Source organism: Falco punctatus (genome assembly GCF_963210335.1).
Source record: "Falco punctatus genome assembly, chromosome: 10".
NCBI lineage: Eukaryota > Metazoa > Chordata > Aves > Falconiformes > Falconidae > Falco > Falco punctatus.
The window spans coordinates 38057925-38077848 of record NC_137590.1 but is presented as its reverse complement, the minus strand read 5'-3'; the positions used below and the strand labels follow the sequence as shown (position 1 = coordinate 38077848).

Genomic DNA, 19924 nt, shown 5'->3' with positions numbered 1-19924 from the left:
CTTGTCTCTCCTGATGCATTGATTGTATTTCTGGGGAGGGTGAAAGGGAGTCTGCGGGATTGGTGGCAGGAATGCAAGTGGGAAACACTTAAGTGATGGGTTTTGGGAGTCGCTATGGCATGTTCAGTATTTTGTCAGACAAATCAACCTGCAGAGTGGCAGCCTGTGCAATACGAGGCTGTTAAAGAGTTAAGCAAAGCAGTGCGGGAAGGGAGGATTCATAATACATTTGCTATGTCCCTTCTTGAAGTGATGGCAGAGCCTTATACACTCACACTGCATGATTGGAAGTTATTGCTTTGTATGGTACTAACTGATACAGTATATGATGTGGTTATTTGATTTTTGTGAGCTATGTGTAGTGGCCTTGATTGAAAACCTTAATCGGGGAATTGCTGTTAACTATGAGCAGTTGGCTGGAGCAATTAACTGCCGATTCTGTGACTCAGGCAAGGTATCCCAGGGACAACTGTTTGCAAATGAAGAGATGGCTATTAAGGCAGTCCGGATGCGGGAGTCTTGCCACAGTCTTGCAGGGTCCTAGAGAGTCACTAACTTTAATACTAACTTGATTGATTGGCTTCAGAATATTTTGCAACAAGTCGAACATCAGGAAGCTCAAGGGTTGCTTTTAAAACAACTAGCTGTGATAATGCCAATGAAAATTGTAAATGGGCAACTTTCACAATCACAACCCCAACATGTGTCAAATGATTGTAACGCAGAGCTCACAGCAGACTGTAATTCTCAGGCTGAGTTCTGGAATGCAGCATAACAGATTTTTGCTTCTCTAATCTCTTCTGTAAGAATAGTACACGCTTTTAACTTGCGTAGTAAATTAGGCTGCTAGCTTGCTCAACAAAGTAATACTACAAATACTATTTTTTTTTCTGGCTTATTAACAGATGTTGATTCTGTCCATCATATGTTGCTACAGAACCGAGTTGCTATTGATTTTTATTATTGGCACAGGGACACAAGTGTGAAGACTTTGATAGGATGTGTTACGTGAATCTGAGTGACCACTGTGAATTAATTTACAAAAGTATCCAAAACTCAAAAGCCTTAAAACAAAGATCTGCAACAGAGCCAGGGGCGGGATGCCTTTGGTCTCTTCTCACGGCTGGGAAACTTTGGGCCATGACTCAAAAGTATTACAGGATTTTTTATAATTATCTTTAACCACCTTATTGATGTTTGCCTTATGTCTCCCATGCTTTTTTTTTTTCTGTATTCAGTGTTTATTTGATTGTAACGTAAAGCAGGTCATGGTCACCCAGCTACACACACCCTTTGCCTCCTCGCAATTAACAAGCAAAAAAGAGGATAGAGAATGTCTGAAGAGAGAGATAGGAGAGGAAACTGGAGAATATTTGACCTAACAAGAGATGAGAGAACAGCTGGGTATTGTGAAGGAGAATAGGAAAGATAAACATGGTTATCTAGTGTTAATAGGTGTCTGCACGCTTGTAGAGATATATAGCTATGTAACTGCATGAATGGTTTCTGCCCTGAGCCTGGTGGAGCATACAGCTGCGGTTTGTGTCCGGGCTCAGAGATGTAAATAGGGGCTTCTCTGTTATGGTAAAAGTGTTTCTCTTTGCATAAAAAAAAAAGAGGGAATGAAGGGAACGACCCCAGAGGTATGTTCAGAGAAGGCATGCTATGTTTCGAACTTTTTGACTGAACCAGTTCTGTTTGGTGTGCCCTTCCACCTATGTATAATGTTAATCCAAAAGATGATATTGTTTACACTTTGAATGTCGATAATTGTCTTTCTGTAGATGCTAATGCAGTAGGAGGCTATGATGGGAACGTGTCGCAGCGGTTCTTCTCTTATCCGGAGTAACAGCAGGGAAAGCATTAAAGAGTTAAATCACCTTGTTTGGTAGGCAGTTAAGAATGTGAGTCAAAATTGCCACTGCTTTTTGTTGTTGGTTCAAGGACATGGCTGTGAGGATTTTGATGGTATGTGCTGCGTGGATTTTAGGTGCCCCATTGCAGCAACATGTTATCAAAATCTGAGAAAATGTCAGCCTTTTTGGCATCCATTCACTCAGTTGGCAGTATTGTTTGTTTGCTATTACCTTGGTTGCTGTCATGTTTGCAAGGGCCCTGCAGAACATGGCAAACCTGGTACTAGCTGTTCAAAAACAAAAAAGGGAAATTGTAAAATTGTACGGAACAGAGACAGTGGGTTATTTTGACACTGATGTCTTAGTTGCTTTTTTTATTTGTTCTATTACTTATACCTTGTTTTTACTCGTTCGGTTTCAAAGGTTCTTTTTGTGCAACAGGAAGGGGGAGATGCAGGAGCGGTCTGGAAACTAGGACCATGCGTGGCGATCAGTTAGCTGAGGGGAATGTGCTTGAGCTTGTCTAGACAGCAATTACCATGATGAGACATGTTTGCAGAGCACAGGGGAGTGGGAGACAGATGGAGCCAAGGATGGCGCCAAGGAAAGGTAACACCTTGCTGTTAATTGATGGTAGTTAACCACCAATCAGGGATTGCCTAGTATGCAAGGCTTAGCTTCAAGAACCAATCTGTTTAAAACGCGCAGCTTCTGAAAGTGTATAGAAACTCGTGCTTCTGTACAATAAATTGACATTTGCTTGCATCAAGCTGTGTCCCGTCTCTTCATTCGCCGCACAATAGTAACATGAAAAGCCGTAAGACAAACCCTCAGTTTTTAGCCACACTGATTACTTCGCTGAGACCAAGAAACTTTGGTTTTTCAAGCTAGCTTTGCTGAGGTAGCCTACAAAATCAAACAGAGAAGGAGAGCAATATGCTGCTGAGAGGTGACAAGAGCAGCACCATGAATCTCTACAGCACTGCAAGTGTACAACATACTCTCTTTTCTGCAGAGAGTGCAGTGTTTAACTCCCAGGCTTGTCACTACAAGCACTGTCCCTGCTTCTTAAGGCACCATAAGGTATACCCCACTAAGACCATGATCTGATGGTAGAACAAGCAAGTCAATATAACGGTTATTAAGCTCACTTCAAGAGAACAATCCTTGTATGTCAACAGCTAGGTCAAACAGCAGTGTCTTGAAATTCTGAGTTTTCAGCTTTCACTGATCATTACAAAGGTCAGTTACAGTGAAATAGTTTCAGTTCAGGACACTGAATTGTCTTCCAAATCACAGAAGTAAAGTGAAAGTGGTTATGACGTGCAGAATTAGACTCTATAACTTGAAAGTTATAAAGTAGGTATGTTGTCCCCATTTCACACTATTTCTCCATATCAGTTAAGCTGACACTGCATAAACCAGGCCCCGTTTGTAAAGAAATCGCATCACACACAGTTCTGTAGAGGAAGAAAACAAGTTTTATTCTGCGTAAGTCCACCAGCACAAAGACTACAGGAGATACAAAGTGCATTAATAAAAGCTAGTCTTTACCAAAAAGAAAATATATTATCGATTCAAAATATCTTCCACTTGAATGATCTAATAACTTACTCTGGGCACCTACTGATTAAAAGAAGTATCAAGAGAATGGCTGCTTCATAAGGAAATCTAACTTCCCAGTCAAAGTCCGAGAGTTTAGTAGAGATCACTGAGTCCAGCAGTCTTCCTTGCTTTCTGCATTAATGCCCTCAGCTGGAACTGCTTGCGAGACAGAAGACGTACATGCTGCAAAAAGAACAAGAACAGGTGGCTATTGGGAAAGTTTTGATATAATCTTAATTATATTACAATACGCGTTTTCAAAGCACGACACATTCCATGACCCAAATAGGATGTTATTTTTTTGGAAACACTAAATACATTAGTATACTAAATGGCATTCTCTTGGCTCGAGATTACTTGTAGATAGCTACCAAATGCAATCACTATAGTGTATTTTTTGTTATTTTAATTATTAACTCTACCACTTTTCTATTTGATAAGAATATGTGCAATGTACTTCAATGCAAAATCAGACCGATGCCCTTCCCATGGGGCAGAGAACAGGTCTTTTAACAGTGAAGAAACAGAACTAGCAAGCTACGCAAGAAGGAAATACTATGTCTCTATGTAGTGCACTGTACACTGGATGTTTAAAAGCAAAGCTGAAGTGGTAACTCGGGGGGATCCTCAACTGTTAGAAAAAGGTAGGACTGGTAACTCTCATTACCCAGTAGCCCCAGTACAGACTATTAACACTTCTGCACTGCACACTAATCTTTCCAGATCCAATGGCAACATTAATTACTCTGACATACACATTTTGTGTAGTTTTACTTCATGTTAAGAAGTATTCTTAATCCTTCAAAAGCAACAACTGGTTTTATTTCAAATGCCACCATCATGCACAAAAGTTCAAAATAAAGGAATGTTATTAAATCAGATGTTATGAAAACTTTCAGCATTAAGGACAGCAACCAAAGGGAACAAATTGTCCAGGTTTGGTTTGGTGTGGTTTTTTCACTATGATTCTAACACTCCACTGGCTGCCTCAGCAGAGGTATCCACAGACTGCAAGTGAAAAGCAGCCTGAACACTCCAAGAACCCTTAAAGTTGGTTTCTCTAGAACTGGGAATGCAAGCCCAACGGAAAGCTTATGTCAACACATTCTTAACTAGAATGCTTTTAAAAATTGGTCATTTATCTTAATTCTGAAATTCCTCTTTTAAAACTTATGTTTTGACACAGAAGTATTCATGTTCTTGCAAGATCCTCCTCTGTGCAGGAATCACTAACGTTAACAAGCTGAACAAAAAATTTTAAAGTATTTAAACACATTTAAAATGCACATCTTGAAAACATCCCAAGAAACCTACCTTTAAAAAAACATCTAGATCTATCACTCCACGTCTCAATGCTTCCCCAAGATAGAAGATGGTGTCTTCAATTGCATTTTCCTCTGCATATAAGTTCAGGATCTGCTTGTAAAGTGGTGCTGTAGGAATAATAACTTCATCTATGTCATTATTTTCTGACTGACTTTCCATTTTCTCTAAGGCAGAACTGAGCTCATCATCCTTCTTCTTGAGAAGTTCAATGTTCTTGTCAACTTCAGCCTAAAAACAATTGCATGTTTATTTCTTAGGTCTTGAGAACTGAATTTCTTCTTGTGATACAACTGTCAAGATGAAAGATTTTTAGACACGCCAGTTGATTCTTTACTTCTCTACTCATCTCTACGATGATTTTTCCAAAAGAAAGAGCTACCAAACTATAGATATTGGATTCTTTCATTTTAAGAAAATAAAGGCTATTTTAGATAATGTCAATTCATTACTAATTTATAACTACAGAGAAGGCATGCATGCTAACAGTCTTTAAGTATTTTGAAGATGCCACATAAGGAAAAATAACCATTTAAAATAGCTAAAGATAATGCAAGCAAAGTAAAAAAAAATTTCTTTAGAAATGTGTCTTTTGGAGTAAGTTGCTATACAAGTTTGCTGAGCATGGATCAAACAAACAATTAACTGCATTGACAGGAAACAAAATACGCTGGCTTTACCCACTAATGGTAACTCTAATTTCACTGCATCTGTATGAGGTGTACCTCCTTTTGTTACTTTTGAATTTGCCTCCTGATATTTTTGATGTCCCACAGCTAATGCACTGGAAGAGACTGTACACCACTGTGTTTTTCTTCATATCACTCAAAGCCATATAGACTATTACCACATTCCACACTCTGTCCCCAGTGTCTTTTTCCCAGACTGAAGTCCTAGCTTACTTAGTCATGTTTTATATGGAAGCTGTCTAGATATGCTGGATCATCAAATTGCATCAAATATCTGCAGTTCTATTATGCCCTTTCTTTCAAAGGTAAGGCTAGAATGACACACTACATTTAAAGTGGGCATATCACAGATTTATACGGTGACATAATGGTTTCCCCTGTTCTCTAGTCCTGGTAAATAATTTCTAATTATTTTTTTAAACCACACCTGAGCACTGAGCTGGTTTCAGAAACTGCTCATCAATCCCAAAATCTTACTCCCAAGCAGTAACACAAGGAGTAGATGAACTAAGCAGAAGATGTCAGGCCTTAATGAAAAACTGCAGGGATTTCTGAGCATACTGAGTAGGAGAGACTCTTGTCTGGGAAAAGTCTGCAGGTTATACAAGGAGACTGTGACTGAAATCAGTGTGTCTGCCGTAGGACACTGAAATGTTTTCCAGCTGTTTCACATTAATACCCAGAAATTGAGACACAATTATGAAATAATCTCACACCACTGACATCTTTCGCAGGAAGGATGGGGCAAAATAATACTGTTCCTCTACTACTGAACGATGACATTCCTAAGATATGTGCAGGACAATCCATCTTACAGTCACTGCTATTTCTGACTTGCTTCAGTCTGAACACATGCTCCTCAACTGGGAAAGAGAATATATATTCAAAAGGCAACACACTGGAAGCTTTTTCTATCATGCTCAATAATGAATTAATGACATGCTTCTGTTCACTACTAGGAATAGTCAGATACAGAGCAGTGTTTCATCCCAGCTTACCACTTCTTGATCCAGGCGAGTTACCATCTCTTCCAGTTTCTGGTGTCCTTTCTTCAGGTCCTCTTCTGTCCGTTTCAAGGCATTGAGTTCAGCCTGTGCACGATCCATTTCTTCTTTCATTCGCCATCTCAGTTTATCACTAACTGCTGAAATAAGGGAAGCTCGAATGGTATCCTCACTGATAGTTCCATCTCTGCTGGGTCCTGCACAAGAAAATTCACAAGTGTATCATTAACTCCATTCTGCACTGGCTTCAGTATAAAGCCAGTTTGAAAAAACAAGTGGCTAGCCAGCTCTATGTACTTTAGCAATGTAAGACAGTAAACTGTTTTCCATAATAATTTTCAGAAACAATGGGACCACAGTGAGATAAACCACACTAAGATGTGCACAAGTAAATTTAAGAATATGCATCCATTCATTCACTTTACTATTCCCATATCCACAATCTTCCTTTAATCTAAAAATGGGCTGGCCATTTCCCCAAAAGTCTATGAATGTTATTAGTCTGAGTCCTTTTAAAGAAGAATAAATTTCTGGTAAACTCTATAGGATTTAATGAATATATGTATTTAACCACAATTTATGTATAACAGTTGGCTTGAGCCAGTGAATTTTTCTGTAGGTACTCTATCTTGAGGCTTGCCAATCACTGGGTTTTTCTTTAAGATTAATAAAAATAGATGCCCACTAAGCTAACCAAAATAATTTCAATGAAAAAGCTCTTAACTGCTTCCCTTTATATTTATGAAGATCTAATAGCAGAGTCTGTTTAAGTGACAGATTACTGGACAGTATCAAGTGATTGAAAAGCTACAATATGAACTAGTCTTTCCAACTGGTTTCACAATTATTATCATTCAGCCATCCTAGGGCATGTATAGGAGAGAAGTAAAACAATCAGCATCAATACAGAACATTTGTTATGGAGGTAATTTTACTTTAACAAGCAACATTTATTAAAAGATTGTAAGACAGAAAGAGAGAAATCTTACCAATCATATTAGCATATGGTTTCTAGATATAGTCTAGCAGACTTAAAATCAGATGGCAGTCTTTTAGGTACATGTTCAGTGTTGTACTTTTTTTTTTAAACTTCTGCAGGATGTTATTCTAATTGGAACAGGATGTGAGGAGCATAGTTTATAAAATTAGGTAATGGCACCCATGAAGAACACTTAAAAATTCTCTCTGAATAAAATAGTTCTTTAATATTAGTAGAATAAAGAGTGTTAGTCAAGCATACAGGAATTCTGTAGAATTAGTTACACAATTTGATCCTAACAAAGTAAGCATAGCTATTTTACGTAAGACAAAGATAATGACACAATTTGATTGCAGATACACTAATTTGCCAGTTTCACTTGGTCCACTGTGCCCAGAAACTCAGGCTAGTGATTTTAGCACTAGTAAACCTAGTACTACTAACCTGCTAGTAGCTACTAGCCAATATTGTTCTAGTATTATATAACTAGCTTCTATAAATGATCAGTGTTACAGTTAAACAGCAACATAGGTTGCTACGTAACTGAGTTACAACAACAACCACCTTTTTTGGTTGTTTTGATTGCTAGATACAACTTGTAATTCCGATTTATTAAACACATTTAAATGCAGCAATATTAGAAAACAATAGAAGAAAATAAATCCTCTAATATATTTCATTAACCCCTCTCCCTCTGAAGCACTAGAGGCTTTTACATTTAAACCTGATTATTACTATTGCTTTTACAAATCAGTCTTTCAATAGGATTACCTAATCTCAAGAGTCTATCACGAACACCTTTTCAATTAGAAAGGTAAATCCTTTCTGTCTGTCACAGGAAGTGCTGTGTATCTACAGACCAGGAAACCTGGATGGCTTTAGAGAATGTAAAGTGGCTATTGGTTGCAAAATTGTATCTGTATTTATCAGGTTGTATTTATCAACCATTCTTTTATGGGAAAAACTGGAGTGTCACAGTTTTCCCATGCTTATGCCTCACACCTCTTAGATCTGTGAAATTTCACCTGAATTGTAACAACTATTAATAAAGCAAGAATTATAGCAAGTTTTGGGCCTAAACTTTCCAACTTTTATGGATGAAGTGTAGAGTGATTTGAAGTTCTGTAACTGGAAAGAAAATTTGCAAAAAGAAATTCTACCAGTGTCCTTTCATCCAGAGACATAGTTATCAAAACCCTTAAGTTGCTATGGCATTACATACACCATACTTCCCAGTACCCTAGATCTCAAAAAAATTAAAGTGAAAAAGCATTCATCAAGGTTCCTGTGAATCTTACATAGCTAAAGACAAAACCATTAGAATATCTTCTGTTTTTCCTGCCCAAACGCTAAGAGAAGTGTCTCAAGTCAGCAGAAATCCAGTCCACTTCTTCACTGTTCTTAATAATCACAGGCCCTCATAAGAAGCAAATGCAGACAAGTCAAACAATTTTGCCATGTAAACACTGCAGTTCAAAGACTGGTATTTGTAGACTAAATTACACTGAGATAAACAGCGATAAACATATTTTTGCTATGCTAGTTATTAATAGTACTCAATAACTAAACTACTATTAGCTAGAAATAAGATTACAATAATTTTACCACAGTTACTCAGGAAAAGGGTAGGCTGTCTAGTGAAATTTCAGCACTAAAGTGTTCTTGGGGTAGGTTGGGTATCTTCCTGATAATCAGCAACAATCCAGAACAGGTTTTAAAACCTAAACTCTGCCTTAAGAAACAAGCATCTGAATGGAAAATTATTTTTTGTTGGGGTAGCCTCATAACCTAAAAAACAAAACAAAACAAAAAAAACCCACAACAAAACACACTATTTGGAGCGTCTGTTGGTATTTTTATACTAACAAATGCAAACTGTTGCTGACAGGACTGCACACCTCAGAATCTTTAAAACGTCCAGAAGATTTTTTTGGATTTCTGCTGCTAACAGAACAAGACTGCATAAATTCGTATCTCTTTCCTATGCCTTTTATTCCTGCCCACAAAACCTGCACCAAGCCAGATACATGGCAAAATAAAACTATGCAGATGACAGGAAAGGAACTATGGGAAGATGCACATCATGCTTACTAAACCACCAAATTCTTCCAAAATTAAGAAAATATCAGATTTTGGTAATTACTAATGTAAGCACTTTACATACAAACTGCACCAAAACATACATAATTTTAAATAAATGAGCTAACTACTATTGCAAAAGAGAGACTAAATTATTAATCAACTGGTGCAAAGAGTCTTATGAAAATATAAACATCCCAACATTTTATCTGAGTTACAGTTCTGGCTTAAGCAATTTGCCCTGTTTCCAGTCAACAAGGTAATTCTTAGTATTTGGTTAACTGTCTATTAGAATCAGCAACAGAAGCTGTCAAATGGCACCATACACACAAAGCCAGGAATTCATCATTGCTGCTTCTTACGAAAAGGAGAAAAGAACAGTACTTTCTACAGTGAGAAGTAAAACAAATCCAGTAAAACTATCTGGGACAAAGAATTTATTCACTTTTTAGGACTTGCTGTTTAAGGCAGGAAATTGTAAACATACATGTTCCAAATCAACACAAAAAGGTCTTGATTTCACTTCAAGAACAGTATTAGCATGATTTCAGTTACTGTTTACTTTATATAATGAATTATTCTTGAGCACAGTGTCAGAACCAGCTATCAGTTCTACTTTTTCTTTTGTCTGATATCCCTCACTCTGGGAGATTTTCTCCAAGGCTCCCTTTAACAGTAAAGTAGGACACAGGAAAAAAAATACAATCACAAGACACCTAAGACAATAAAAGTCCACACAGAAATGCCAACAAATAGGAAAGTGGTCTTTGAACATATGAAGGATCGTTTTAATACAGCTCGATTAGATTTTACATATCTTCTTAAAGAGCATGAACCCTTTGTATTTTCTGTCACTTCCATAATTAGCCCAGCTTGGGGGAAACTTTATGGCACGCAGCCACTAAATCCACAGGGCACTGAAACCTCTAACCTTTACCAGGCAGAGTCTGGTTTCAGAAATGACCTTACAGAATCATCAGACCAGTAACTGCATGGTTACTAGGTAATTAATGGCAGATGACTGAACAGAAAGAAAAAGCCTGACTGACTATTTGAGAAAACAGTTATTAGTGAAAACTTAAGCTACTCTTGAGTTAGTATTTTCATCCAATTCAAACTACGCTCACCATAGGAAACACCCCACCACCATGCATACAAAACTCTGAAGTTACAGCACCTGATATGCTCCCAAATAAACTATCAAAATAAAGCAGCCAAACAACATGTAGAGGAAATAAACATTTTCAGTTGAAAGAAAAACCATTACTGCACCGTAAAAAAAACAAACAGTACTGTAAGTAGTGAATGATTAGAGACATGTTTGCATTTCATTTGGCACAAGATAAACCATGTATAACAGGTGTATAACTTTTACCTAGCTGCATCAAATTAATCAGTTAAATTGCCACTACAAAATCTGGCATTACAACATGGGACCAGATGATCTCACTCGGGACTTGAAAAGACTTCTATAATACTTGGCAGATATTCCACCACTGTTCATCTTCACTGGGCATGAAAATGAGGGAAAGAAGTGAAATAAGACCATATCTGTATTTTAAATTAACTCTCTACTACATAAAAGCAAAACTGCATCTGAGAAAGATGCTGCAGAAAGCCAATGTTCCCTAGAATGGTTCTTACCACCTCCCTACAAGAGAGCCAGTAGAGACCATTAATTCTCAAACACCCAACTACAGCCTCCCAACTGTATACTGTTTGAGTACTGTGCTGAAGTGGGACAGCAGCTTTCCTGCAGTGGGCATGACAGACACATGTCACCTCAGAGTGGAGATGGCCACTGAAACAGCCGATGGCCTTCAGGGAAGACTCTTCTAATTCAGAAGGCTGAACAAACTTTGACACAAAGGATGCGATCAGGCACAAGTATGCAACATACAACTTACTGTTGTTTCCAAATTCTGTAACAGAACAACTCTCAGATATTTTAAGAGTAAAGCAGAAACATCTATCTTCCCTTGCCAAGCTGTGAACTTGCTTTGCCCCCATGTGTGTGAACGAAAATTTCAAAGTACACAGAGTTATGGAGAAAAATGCGTGTATAAATAACTGGGAGTTTACAAATTAAATGAAGAACCTATGGATGCACTTTTAAATTATGGTGCAAGACACTACAAACAAATGATACTCGAACAAGGTGACAAAAGAGTCTACGTCCTTTACCATATATCTGCTCCTAAAGGACTATCATCCAGTTGTGAAGTTACTGCACCAACTTCCTACTTAACTAGAAGACCTTTATTACTCGTTCCCAATCTGTTACACAAACACTAGAAGTGAGGTGCTGGGTGAAAACCAAGCTTAGTTATTTTGCTAGCAAAGGGCAAGGGAGCAGCAGACTGGGAAAAGATCCATGTTAATACCCTAGATCCTGCTGCTGAAGAAAGAAGGAAGTCACAAGTAGGGACCATTAAGAAGCAACAGTTTAGAGGCTGGAGAAGAAATTTAGTAAAAATGAAACTCATTCCAACACATTGGAAAACTCTGCTTCAGATAGCTATGACTTGGAATAAAACACACATAGGTCTAAATAAAGCAAGTCCAGTAGATGATTAAATAAGGACAAAACCATTTCTATAAACCACTGCAGTGGGTTTGTGTGGCAAGGTTTTGGAAGCCAGTAGGCTACAGGGGTGGCTTCTGTGAGAAGATGCCAGAAAGCTGCCCCCATGTCCGATGGAGCCAGTGCCAGCCAGCTCCAAGATGGACCCACTGCTGGCCAAGGCCAAGTCCATCAGCAATGGTGGTAGCGCCTCTAAGAGAACATCTTTAAGAAGGTGGGGAAAAAAAAAATATCTGTGCAACAGCTGCAGCAGGAGAGGAGTGAGAATATGTGAGAGCAACAGCCCTGAAGAGACCCAGGTCCGTGCAGGAGGGCAGGAGGTGCTCCAGGCACCCGAGCAGAGATTCCCCAGCAGCCCATGCTGAAGACCACGGTGAGGCACGCTGTCCCATCAGCACATGGAGGTTCACAGTGGAGCAGATCTCCACCTGCAGCCCGTGGAGGACCCCACGCCGGAGCAGGTGGGTACCCAAAGGAGGCTGTGACCCATGGGCAGCCCACACTGGAGCAGATTTGCTGGCAGGGCTTGTGACCCCACAGGGGACCCACGCTGGAGCAGTCTGTTCCTGAAGGACTGCATCCCATGGGAGAGACCCACAATGGAGCAGTTCACGAAGAACTGCAGCCTGTGGGAAGGACTCACATGGGAGAAGCTCATGCAGAATTATCTCCCACGGGAGGGACCCCACACTGGAGCAGTGAAAGAGTGTGAGGAGGAAGGAGCAACAGAGATAACGTGATAAACTGACTGTAACCCCCGTTCCCCATTCCCCTGCACCACTTTGTGGAAGCAGGGAGAGAAATGAGGAGTGAAGTTGAGTCTGGGAAGAACTGAGGGGTGGGGAGAGGGTGTTTTTAAGTTTTGATTTTTAGTTCTCATTATCCTACTCTGATTTGAATGGTAATAAATTAAACTAATTTCCCCAAGTCAAGCCTGTTTTCCCCGTGATGGTAATTGCTGAGTGACCTCCTGGTTCCTATCTCTGCCCACAAGCCTTTTTTGTTTTATTTTGTCTCCCCTGTCCAGCTGAGGAGGTGAGTGACAGAGCGGCTTTAGTGGGCACACTGTGTTCAGACAGGGTCAAACCACTGCAACCATGACCACAAACAGAGCAACACAGACAATCACAAATCACCTACAGTTAAAGAGTGAGAAAAAAACCCCAACTTAAGGTAGTTACAGTCTTCAAAACATTCATAGAACACACACAATGCATTGCACAAAACCATGAATATATCAAGTTCCCAACGGAATAAAATACAAGGTAAAGGACATAAAACGTATTTTATTCTTCCCTCAAATAACTTTTACATTGAAAAGCAATACTTTGGAAGGTCAGATTAATAACAGTACGTTCCTTTTTCCATTTTCTTTATGTATCAGTCATAGAGGGAAGCTTCACTTCAGAGAAATTCTTTCAAAGCTACTCACCAACAGTAGTCACGGGAGGCTGAGAAGTGTAGTACTGAACACTAGTGGTTGCTGGAAATGGAACACCACCCGGGTAAGAATAGTTTGGGTAGCTGCTTTGACAAAGAAAGATATGCTAATGTTATGTAACTATGTGTAAAATATCATCTGTGTATATTATCTTTATGTCACAGTGTTCAACATCTGTTTTACGTAATAAAATGTTCTAATTGCAGGCCAAGTCATACTTTTTCTCTTTTCCTGTTCACATTAACATCATCCTTCACAATTTATATTTCTGGTATGATTTAAGAAGGTATAACTTTATCTGAAACCTTATCTAGTTATTGCCTGGTCAAACATTTGGATAATTCTAAATTCTCTTTAATCTCTTAATCTTGCCATGCCATTTCTAACTTGCCATACAAAACCCCAAAAGTATCCAAAATAAATTATTCCAGCTACAAACTCACAAACAGCAATTTCAATTTAATGATTTTTAATACGAGAATAGTTATCAAGATGACTTCTGAACTGCTTTATGTAAACATAAAAATGTGCAAAATATGGTTGCAAGATGAAACTCCTACAGAAATTCCCAGCCTTGCTTTGAAGGAGGAAGGAGAGCAAAACTATTCATTTGTTCACCGAAACAATCGCAAGATGACATACACCATGACAATCTACAATACTTTCCTGTAATATGTTTATTATCAACTGAAACAAGGACTCAAATTAGTCAGCACTAGACTGACAAATACCTGCATACAGGAGAATATTAACCATGGCTACAAGTAAACAAAATGGTCCAAGAACATATGTAAAATATAAAAAAACATATTCCGTGCCTCTCCAAATAACTACAAATTCAGTAGTTTTAAAAACATTTCTGTTCATTCATAAACGATACTATTTCAAAAACAGTTCTTCTATTATTCATTAAGAGCACTTTAAATAAACATATTTAGGAGGAAAAAACTAGCCATAAGAACTTAGCAAAATCCCCATTTTTCACTTCTTAAAACATACTAGCCCACATTCTTAATGCTTACAGGGTTTTAAGTTTATATTATAGCAACTCCTCACATGCTCCAAACACAAAACCAGGACATCAGGATATTAATAATAAAAATAATTAATTATGATGGATTATCATGATAGATTATAATAGCAGCGATCAGCATCTTACTATTTGCTAAGAAAGAACTGCAAGTTTTCTGGAAAAGCTTTATTCCAAACTATTATTTATCATACTTAAAGAAGAAGTCTTGGTTTATATTAATAAAAAGCTTTTAAAATAATTTCGTGCCCTTGAAATTCTCTTAAGAGTGCTCTGAATTAAGTCTGCATTTATATTGGAGTCAAGGTTTGTATTAATCCGGCAATTGCGTTTTGGTCAATACCTTGAGTTGCCAATTTGCCAAACAATACTAACAACGCTGATAAACAAAACAGCTTGTAGGCATACATTTCTTTCTGTATCATGTAAACATATCAACCTTATGAAAACTAATCCAATATATGAATGAAGCAAGACAGCACCTGGGAGTTAGGTAATAATTTTCAAAATACATATCTCACTCAAGTATATTGTATTTGAAGCAAGCCACAATGAAAGCTAAACCTCTCTCAAACTTCCTTTTGGCTACTGACAAGAATTCAGTCCTCACTTTTCAAAAAAGAACTGCTAACACAATTATACAACAAATATACCATAAGATAATACAACTAAGACTAGATACTATTTAGTGAAAACTGTCAGGTAAATGATGATAGTTTAAAGGGGTTCTAACCTTGGGTTTGGAGTGCTTCCTGCTGGAAAGGTAGATATTCCACCTGGAATGCCCGGCACATAGGAAGCTAAATAAAATAATGATGTTGTATATTTTTTACTTTTCAATAGCTTTATATATATATATATAAAGATTACATATACATTAAGCTGTAGTAAGATGCTTCTCAAAATTATTATCAAACAACGAATACAGTATAACATAACAAAACAATAAGAGTAAGAGAAGTCATTCCTTGGCCAAAACCCCTCAGAAATGCATACCCTGCAACCCCTCACTTCCCCGTCCACATCATCACATCTCACAACGCTCCCAGATATGTCCCATGCTGCTCTGGTGCAGCTTGGCAAGAGGAATACATACAGATATTTGTTGTGAGCTATCCCTGTGCCAACTGATCAAGGCAGCTGCTACCCCTCAAAACACGTAAGGACTAAACTGCAGGAGACCTTCCTTCCATGTATTGACCAATTAGGATTTCCTTTCTGTATCCAAAGGCAAACAAAATGCAGGCAAATTTTGCATTTCTGAAGACTGCACCTCTACCTATCAACTGTGGTTAAAATATTTTCAAGAGTGTTTTATTTGGAGGAAGAGCATGAGAACTATAATTGAAGTCAATCACACATCCTTAGAACTAGCTAGGGCACCTTTCATTGCATTTTTTTTTCCCTTAATCATTACTTTAACCTAACCACTGCATGAATAAAAATGGTTATTGATTTAAAAATACACAAGTAGTTGTGTTTAGGGGAAGAGAGAAAAGAAAGGCATGTTATTAAAGACGACACACTTGGAGAACTGTCTTCTTAGATAGATAAACAATCTGAAGAAAGAAAATAACCTTTCCAACGTAACCATTGTTCTCCACTCACTAAATAACAAGTGTATCATTTAAGTACCTTCAGAGTAGACTTCACAGTTGATTAGCCGTTTAACAATCCAACCATGTTCTTATCCAGTAACTTCTGCTACTTAGAAGTTACACTTTAAAAAATTATTATCAACACATACAAATGCCTAAGCCTTTAACAGCCTTAGCAACGTATCTCTATATTTTGCATGTTTACTCCCCATTTCTAGTAATTTTAGGATTACAAATAGATCTTTTAAAAAAAAAGCTGAGCTATTTTCATCTTTGAATGCTTTTAAACAATTCTATTTTTTAAAAAAAGGGCTTAATTTCTTTCTTAAACAGTTTATCTAGCACTTAAACCCCCAAAACCTAAATGTCTGTAAAATAAGGAAAAAACAATTACAGTAGCAAAACTAAGTAGCTATTAACATTGTGAAAATCCTGAAACATTTCCAGTAAAATTATGTCAGCTATGCTAGCACTGAATGACTACAAGAGTAAGTAAGTTTGTTTCAATTGACAGGCCTTCCTTAAAGCACAATACAGGTCACAGTCTCTAATGAAACTGTACCAGTCCTGACACCTGCTGTTCTTGGAAAATCCAAACAGCAGAATCACCTAGTGCTCTTACAGGTAGGGTAGCACTTGACAAGCTAAGAAGTCCCAAACACTTTTATCCAACTATCCCTAGTGGTCCCATTTATGTTTGCCATGCCTTCTCTCGCGTGTTAAGAACTTAAGACCTTGTCAAAAAATGGTTTCCACTGGAAATTGTAGTTAACTTGTACTTCAGCTTTTCAGATGGAACCCTATGATCTGACAAAAGTCACATTTCAACAGAAAACAGACACAGCCTTAAAAATACAGCAAAAATATATAACCACAAATACAGATACTCTATCGTTAAATGAATGTGGAACTGTTATAATATCATTAAACTATCTGCACCTAATCTTCTCCTCCTCCCCTCCCGCCCCAGTCTTTGCCTTGAGCAGGTCTACTCTACCGGGGTTTTTTCCCACCCAATGCAGAATTTCTAGGGTTTTCTGTTTCCTACTTCCCTTTTTACCTCACACACCTATCCCCAGTCTTTAAAATAAGATGCCTCCAAGCCTCCAGAACAGGGGTCCTCAAACTGCAGCCCATGGGTCGGATATGGCCCCCCAGGGTCCTCAATCTGGCCCCCGGTATTTACAAACACACACACACCCCGCCGGGGGTTGCGGGGGGAAACCAAGCAGCCACGGATGACTCCCTGCCCCTTCATCCGCGCTGGCCCCCTGTTAAAAAAGTTTGAGGACCCCTGCTCCAGAAGTTTAAATAAACAAAAGATTTTAAGTGTCTTGAGAATTTTTGCAAGAAAATAAGAATGGATACCAAGTCAGAGTACCAAATCAACAGAGGAGAATGAAAAACCACTAGGCAGTTTGTTGAGTTTTTTTATATTCAGCTAGTAATTATTAAAAAATTTAAAAGTCCAAAACAAACAGGAGCATGGACATAGGAAACAGAAGCAGTTATGCTTTTATTTATGGAATCAATGGTTGCAGGAAACTTAACAGATGGACTTGTATTATCAGAATAAAAAAAATTAAGATACAGTTATCTGAATAATCTCTTTCTAATAATACCTCTGAATGCTGACAGGTTACTTGTTGTTTCAAGGGGCTTGGGGGCATGTTTGTGCATGTTTTGTTGTGTGGGTTTTTTTAAAATACAAAATTAATTATTCCCTTCCTTCTAAAAGCTGGAAAACGACATGCATTCTTCCAACATATTTCAAAAAGGTCAAGTACAGTACAAGTGAATTCATTAGCCAGCAATACAGAAATTCATTCTAAAAGGGAATACATAATTTGTTGACAAACTATGCAAAGCAACATTCACTTCAGAATATTAACGTGTTTGTAGAAATTAGTAGTCATGATTACTCACCAGTTGGTGGGCCTGTTGCCTGGTATGGTGGGTAGCTTGATGAAGCAGTAGGTCGAGAAAAGACTGGAGGTTCCTCACCAAACACAACAATCATGACCTGAATCAGTTCTAGCAAGTCTGACTGGGGCTGTGAGGGTAAGCAAATCAGAAATAGCTGATTTTTCTAACAGACAGTTTAACTGACTATATTAACAAAATTATACCATTACATCATCTCTCAAAAGCCATCCTTTTATTTGTGGGTTTTAGACAGATGATAGATAATACACACAGAGACATGTACGTTGTGTTTGGGCAAATATAACTACCTTTCTGGATTCCTTTACAGATACCAAACCCAGCCACCAGCTGGTATTCAAAATGCTATAGCACAACACACCTGCAGTAGCATCTACACTTAGAATAAACTGCGCAATACGTGGTTCCATATCAACTGCAGGGCAATAAACAACTGAAGATGACTGTGCCATGATGGATTATAATATTTCTTTAAAAACTTAGATCCACACTCCTACATGAAAAAAGTACAGATAAATAAGTTTTCAGACATTTCCATTTCATACAGCACATAGCTTTTGCTGAGGTTGCATCTTGTACCATTCTTCTGACCTTGTCAGCACAGTTTATCTTCTTTACAAAATCCATGTTTTGGTGACAATTCTCTAAGGCCTGCACTGCTCAATGCCTGCCTTTATTGATAAAGCAAATACATCCATATACTTGAAGCTCCAGCAATGTCTGCATAAAGAAGTCCAATTGCTCATACAAGTCCATTTCAGTCAGAGATTAATTTCAGCCCAGAGATGTTTTAACAGAATTTATAATTTCCATTCCATAAATATTCTCATCTCACAGATCTTCACATCAGTGTGCTGCCAGGGAAGGACACCTATGCTGCACTGTTTAATTAGACAAGCTATAACTAAAGATGCGATTAACCAGGCAACAGAATGCAAAATCCTGAACTTTAAGACATTACAAATAATAAGCAGTTGTTTTCATTTTTTAAAATGGTTTAACATCTCAAAGAGGACCACTCTATTTGGGCTTTTTTTTTATTTTTGTATTATTTGTTAAAAATTATAAAACTATCTGAAGGAATTCAGAACTGAGCAATTTCAAGTTCCCTGTACTTACATATTTCCACTCATGCAGGTAAGGGAGGTATATCTTTCCATTTGCATCAACATGTTTCCCCGTTTTTATTGTCATAGAGCTGGTGGGTTTAACAAAACAAATTGGGGGGTTGAAAGGGTAGGTGTCCAGCAGCCACAAGCAAATTGGGATATTATAAGTGTTACCTAGAAAAGATATTTTGAAAGATTTAAGAACTTATTCGAACACTTCAACTGTCTTCTTGTATCCAAGATTTATAAAAAAACTCCTAAATCCAGTAAATTCAACCGCACAGAATCAGAAGACAAAATCTACTAATAACATTCCACAAAGAGCTCACACTATGGCCATGAACTCAAGATTTTTCAGAACAATTTAACTTTGATTTACAATTATAATTTACCACTAATACATTATCTCATTTGTTCTACAATGCAACATTACTAGACCCTAATCTGAATTATTAGTTGCAGCAATAAATGGTCTGCAACCCTCACTCAATCGAGAAGCTTGAGAAACATGCAGTACTGAAAGATAAGAGAAGTTACAGAGCTGTACAAGACTGAAGAAGCAATGCTCAACATCAAAATTTTATTCTGCAGGAAAGATAGGGAAAAATTTCTTTAAAACATTATACTTTGGACAAATAAAGGATTCCAAGAAAACAGTGATTGCTGCAGTAGTTAAGTTGAAC

At 37.8% G+C, this 19924-nt stretch overlaps 1 protein-coding gene across 2 annotated transcripts in view; it reads right to left on the bottom strand.

Moving 5' to 3' along the window:
• Positions 1-3314: 3314 nt before the first annotated feature.
• TSG101 (tumor susceptibility 101) overlaps positions 3315-19924 on the bottom strand; it is a 22604-nt gene continuing 5994 nt past the window's right edge. The window contains exons 4-10 of one of the 2 annotated variants that reach the window (XM_080405816.1): positions 19252-19415; positions 18115-18241; positions 15324-15390; positions 13552-13646; positions 6472-6674; positions 4776-5015; positions 3315-3644 (exon numbers count right to left, since the gene is read on the bottom strand). In XM_080405816.1, coding sequence (XP_080261942.1) covers positions 3555-3644; positions 4776-5015; positions 6472-6674; positions 13552-13646; positions 15324-15390; positions 18115-18241; positions 19252-19415 — 986 coding nt within the window. In that variant the 3' untranslated portion in view covers positions 3315-3554. The remainder of the gene's footprint in view (positions 3645-4775; positions 5016-6471; positions 6675-13551; positions 13647-15323; positions 15391-18114; positions 18242-19251; positions 19416-19924) is intronic. The other variant, XM_080405817.1, reaches the window with a different exon arrangement.